The 6,000-nt window shown below is 37.7% G+C and overlaps 1 protein-coding gene across 5 annotated transcripts in view; it reads right to left on the bottom strand.

The window, feature by feature from the left end:
* Positions 1-6,000, bottom strand: part of strip2 (striatin interacting protein 2) — an 88,042-nt gene that overhangs the window by 40,141 nt on the left and 41,901 nt on the right. For all 5 annotated transcript variants that reach the window (XM_061914544.1, XM_061914543.1, XM_061914541.1 and 2 more), the window contains one exon: positions 1-111. This exon is cut by the window's left edge and continues 122 nt beyond it. In XM_061914544.1, coding sequence (XP_061770528.1) covers positions 1-111 — 111 coding nt within the window. The remainder of the gene's footprint in view (positions 112-6,000) is intronic.

The raw sequence follows: 6,000 nt of genomic DNA, 5'->3' as shown, positions 1-6,000 counted from the left end.
CTCGATGCCGCTGTCGACGTCCTCGGGGTCCTCCTCCTCATCGCGGGCGTCGTCGTTCTTGAAGGGGTCTCGCTCGTTGTACGTGTCCAAGCTGTCCTGTTTGACCAGCGGCTGGGGAGGAGGGGGACACAGCAGATCATTTTACTGCCTTAAATGACAAAAACAATAAAACACTACAGTTTAATGACTTTATGCTGACATACACACCAATAGTTAGCGTTAAACTACAGGAGGCTACATATTTTGAGAGTACTGCATGAGAGTACTTCCTGTCTTAACCGTAGACATCTTTAAGTAGACGCAGCATTGGCTGCTGTGACGCGAGAATTGCAGCCGCCATCCTGAAGTGGCGATGAGGAGCCGGCGAGCATCCTGAACTGACAGTTGACAGGTAGAAAACAAAGATGCTAAACTGACAGTTGACAGGTAGAAAACAAAGATGCTAAACTGACAGTTGACAGGTAGAAAACAAAGATGCTAAACTGACAGTTGACAGGTAGAAAACAAAGATGCTAAAGTGACAGTTGACAGGTAGAAAACAAAGATGCTAAAGTGACAGTTGACAGGTAGAAAACAAAGATGCTAAACTGACAGTTGACAGGTAGAAAACAAAGATGCTAAACTGACAGTTGACAGGTAGAAAACAAAGATGCTAAACTGACAGTTGACAGGTAGAAAACAAAGATGCTAAAGTGACAGTTGACAGGTAGAAAACAAAGATGCTAAAGTGACAGTTGACAGGTAGAAAACAAAGATGCTAAACTGACAGTTGACAGGTAGAAAACAAAGATGCTAAACTGACAGTTGACAGGTAGAAAACAAAGATGCTAAACTGACAGTTGACAGGTAGATAACAAAGATGCTAAACTGACAGTTTAAGGGTAGATAACAAAGATGCTAAACTGACAGTTGACAGGTAGAAAACAAAGATGCTAAACTGACAGTTGACAGGTAGATCTATAACAAAGATGCTAAACTGACAATTGACAGGTAGAAAACAAAGATGCTATACTGACAGTTGACAGGTAGAAAACAAAGATGCTAAAGTGACAGTTGACAGGTAGAAAACAAAGATGCTAAACTGACAGTTGACAGGTAGAAAACAAAGATGCTAAACTGACAGTTGACAGGTAGATAACAAAGATGCTAAACTGACAGTTGACAGGTAAAAAACAAAGATGCTAAACTGACAGTTGACAGGTAGATAACAAAAATGCTAAACTGACAGTTGGCAGGTGGAAAACAAAGATGCTAAACTGACAGTTGACAGGTGGAAAACCAAGTTGCTAAACTGAGAGTTGACAGGTAGAAAACAAAGATGCTAAACTGACAGTTGACAGGTAGAAAACAAAGATGCTATACTGACAGTTGACAGGTAGAAAACAAAGATGCTAAACTGACAGTTGACAGGTAGAAATCAAAGATGCTAAACTGACAGTTGACAGGTAGAAAACAAAGATGCTAAACTGACAGGTGACAGGTAGATAACAAAGATGCTAAACTGACAGTTGACAGGTAGAAAACAAAGATGCTAAACTGACAGTTGGCAGGTGGAAAACAAAGATGCTAAACTGACAGTTGACAGGTAGAAAACAAAGATGCTAAACTGACAGTTGACAGGTAGATAACAAAGATGCTAAAGTGACAGTTGGCAGGTAGAAAATAAAGATACTAAACTGACAGTTGACAGGTAGAAAACAAAGATGCTAAACTGACAGTTGACAGGTAGATAACAAAGATGCTAAAGTGACAGTTGGCAGGTAGAAAATAAAGATACTAAACTGACAGTTGACAGGTAGAAAACAAAGATACTAAACTGACAGTTGACAGGTAGAAAACAAAGATGCTAAACTGACAGTTGACAGGTAGAAAACAATGACGCTAAACTGACAGTTGACAGGTAGAAAAAAAAGATGCTAAACTGACAGTTGACAGGCAGAAAACAAAGATGCTAAACTGACAGTTGACAGGTAGATAACAAAGATGCTAAACTGACAGTTGACAGGTGGAAAACAAAGATGCTAAACTGACAGTTGACAGGTGGAAAACAAAGATGCTAAACTGACAGTTGACAGGTAGAAAAGAAAGATGCTAAACTGACAGTTGACAGGTAGAAAACAAAGATGCTAAACTGACAGTTGACAGGTAGATAACAAAGATGCTAAAGTGACAGTTGGCAGGTAGAAAATAAAGATACTAAACTGACAGTTGACAGGTAGAAAACAAAGATGCTAAACTGACAGTTGACAGGTAGATAACAAAGATGCTAAAGTGACAGTTGGCAGGTAGAAAATAAAGATACTAAACTGACAGTTGACAGGTAGAAAACAAAGATACTAAACTGACAGTTGACAGGTAGAAAACAAAGATGCTAAACTGACAGTTGACAGGTAGAAAACAATGACGCTAAACTGACAGTTGACAGGTAGAAAAAAAAGATGCTAAACTGACAGTTGACAGGCAGAAAACAAAGATGCTAAACTGACAGTTGACAGGCAGAAAACAAAGATGCTAAACTGACAGTTGACAGGTAGATAACAAAGATGCTAAACTGACAGTTGACAGGTGGAAAACAAAGATGCTAAACTGACAGTTGACAGGTGGAAAACAAAGATGCTAAACTGACAGTTGACAGGTAGAAAAGAAAGATGCTAAACTGACAGTTGACAGGTAGAAAAGAAAGATGCTAAACTGACAGTTGACAGGTAGAAAAGAAAGATGCTAAACTGACAGTTGACAGGTAGAAAACAAAGATGCTAAACTGACAGTTGACAGGTAGAAAAGAAAGATGCTAAACTGACAGTTGACAGGTAGAAAAGAAAGATGCTAAACTGACAGTTGACAGGTAGAAAAGAAAGATGCTAAACTGACAGTTGACAGGTAGAAAACAAAGATGCTAAAGTGACAGTTGACAGGTAGAAAACAAAGATGCTAAAGTGACAGTTGACAGGTAGAAAACAAAGATGCTAAACTGACAGTTGACAGGTAGAAAACAAAGATGCTAAACTGACAGTTGACAGGTAGAAAACAAAGATGCTAAACTGACAGTTGACAGGTAGAAAACAAAGATGCTAAAGTGACAGTTGACAGGTAGAAAACAAAGATGCTAAAGTGACAGTTGACAGGTAGAAAACAAAGATGCTAAACTGACAGTTGACAGGTAGAAAACAAAGATGCTAAACTGACAGTTGACAGGTAGAAAACAAAGATGCTAAACTGACAGTTGACAGGTAGATAACAAAGATGCTAAACTGACAGTTTAAGGGTAGATAACAAAGATGCTAAACTGACAGTTGACAGGTAGAAAACAAAGATGCTAAACTGACAGTTGACAGGTAGATCTATAACAAAGATGCTAAACTGACAATTGACAGGTAGAAAACAAAGATGCTATACTGACAGTTGACAGGTAGAAAACAAAGATGCTAAAGTGACAGTTGACAGGTAGAAAACAAAGATGCTAAACTGACAGTTGACAGGTAGAAAACAAAGATGCTAAACTGACAGTTGACAGGTAGATAACAAAGATGCTAAACTGACAGTTGACAGGTAAAAAACAAAGATGCTAAACTGACAGTTGACAGGTAGATAACAAAAATGCTAAACTGACAGTTGGCAGGTGGAAAACAAAGATGCTAAACTGACAGTTGACAGGTGGAAAACCAAGTTGCTAAACTGAGAGTTGACAGGTAGAAAACAAAGATGCTAAACTGACAGTTGACAGGTAGAAAACAAAGATGCTATACTGACAGTTGACAGGTAGAAAACAAAGATGCTAAACTGACAGTTGACAGGTAGAAATCAAAGATGCTAAACTGACAGTTGACAGGTAGAAAACAAAGATGCTAAACTGACAGGTGACAGGTAGATAACAAAGATGCTAAACTGACAGTTGACAGGTAGAAAACAAAGATGCTAAACTGACAGTTGGCAGGTGGAAAACAAAGATGCTAAACTGACAGTTGACAGGTAGAAAACAAAGATGCTAAACTGACAGTTGACAGGTAGATAACAAAGATGCTAAAGTGACAGTTGGCAGGTAGAAAATAAAGATACTAAACTGACAGTTGACAGGTAGAAAACAAAGATGCTAAACTGACAGTTGACAGGTAGATAACAAAGATGCTAAAGTGACAGTTGGCAGGTAGAAAATAAAGATACTAAACTGACAGTTGACAGGTAGAAAACAAAGATACTAAACTGACAGTTGACAGGTAGAAAACAAAGATGCTAAACTGACAGTTGACAGGTAGAAAACAATGACGCTAAACTGACAGTTGACAGGCAGAAAAAAAAGATGCTAAACTGACAGTTGACAGGCAGAAAACAAAGATGCTAAACTGACAGTTGACAGGTAGATAACAAAGATGCTAAACTGACAGTTGACAGGTGGAAAACAAAGATGCTAAACTGACAGTTGACAGGTGGAAAACAAAGATGCTAAACTGACAGTTGACAGGTAGAAAAGAAAGATGCTAAACTGACAGTTGACAGGTAGAAAACAAAGATGCTAAACTGACAGTTGACAGGTAGATAACAAAGATGCTAAAGTGACAGTTGGCAGGTAGAAAATAAAGATACTAAACTGACAGTTGACAGGTAGAAAACAAAGATGCTAAACTGACAGTTGACAGGTAGATAACAAAGATGCTAAAGTGACAGTTGGCAGGTAGAAAATAAAGATACTAAACTGACAGTTGACAGGTAGAAAACAAAGATACTAAACTGACAGTTGACAGGTAGAAAACAAAGATGCTAAACTGACAGTTGACAGGTAGAAAACAATGACGCTAAACTGACAGTTGACAGGTAGAAAAAAAAGATGCTAAACTGACAGTTGACAGGCAGAAAACAAAGATGCTAAACTGACAGTTGACAGGCAGAAAACAAAGATGCTAAACTGACAGTTGACAGGTAGATAACAAAGATGCTAAACTGACAGTTGACAGGTGGAAAACAAAGATGCTAAACTGACAGTTGACAGGTGGAAAACAAAGATGCTAAACTGACAGTTGACAGGTAGAAAAGAAAGATGCTAAACTGACAGTTGACAGGTAGAAAAGAAAGATGCTAAACTGACAGTTGACAGGTAGAAAAGAAAGATGCTAAACTGACAGTTGACAGGTAGAAAACAAAGATGCTAAACTGACAGTTGACAGGTAGAAAAGAAAGATGCTAAACTGACAGTTGACAGGTAGAAAAGAAAGATGCTAAACTGACAGTTGACAGGTAGAAAAGAAAGATGCTAAACTGACAGTTGACAGGTAGAAAACAAAGATGCTAAACTGACAGTTGACAGGTAGAAAACAAAGATGCTAAACTGACAGTTGACAGGTAGAAAACAAAGATGCTAAACTGACAGTTGACAGGTAGAAAACAAAGATGCTAAACTGACAGTTGACAGGTAGAAAACAAAGATGCTAAACTGACAGTTGACAGGTAGAAAACAAAGATGCCGGGTTGGTGTTCAGCGTTTTTCTGCTCAAATAAGCGGACTGCTGAAAATAGGAATCGGGGGATTACTTTTCACAAGTAAGATTTAACATTAACGTACTATTGGTTGTATTTTGTGAAATTAATTTTACCACTGAGTTGAGTGTGAGCAAAGATCTTCAATAGTACTGAAATCGTAGCCACTAGCAAACAAGAGTATGACCCTAATATAATTGCTTGTCAATGAAATTATTTACATTTAATAATGTATAAGTCTTCAAGTAACAATATTTAAATACTAACATTGTTGGGTAAGACAGAATTTGGTTTTATTCTGAATCCAGTGAAACAGACTGGTGGTTTTAGCTGATATGAAGACTTTCAGGTGTTTATATATTTTTATGTTTACGTATTTTTCCAAAGCGACATACAAAAAAAATCCATATAAAACAATCACTGTAAACATTATCCTTTAAGGGAAGAATATAATACAAAATATCAATACAAAGTGTCAAGACAGAATAAACTATTTGCTGCTGCAGCAACAGAGATGCAGTCTATAGCAGG

This window comes from Nerophis ophidion, linkage group LG10 (assembly GCF_033978795.1).
Source record: "Nerophis ophidion isolate RoL-2023_Sa linkage group LG10, RoL_Noph_v1.0, whole genome shotgun sequence".
Classification (NCBI taxonomy): Eukaryota; Metazoa; Chordata; class Actinopteri; order Syngnathiformes; family Syngnathidae; genus Nerophis; species Nerophis ophidion.
Note: the sequence above shows the minus strand (reverse complement) of the source record. Positions and strands in the feature narration are given on the sequence as shown.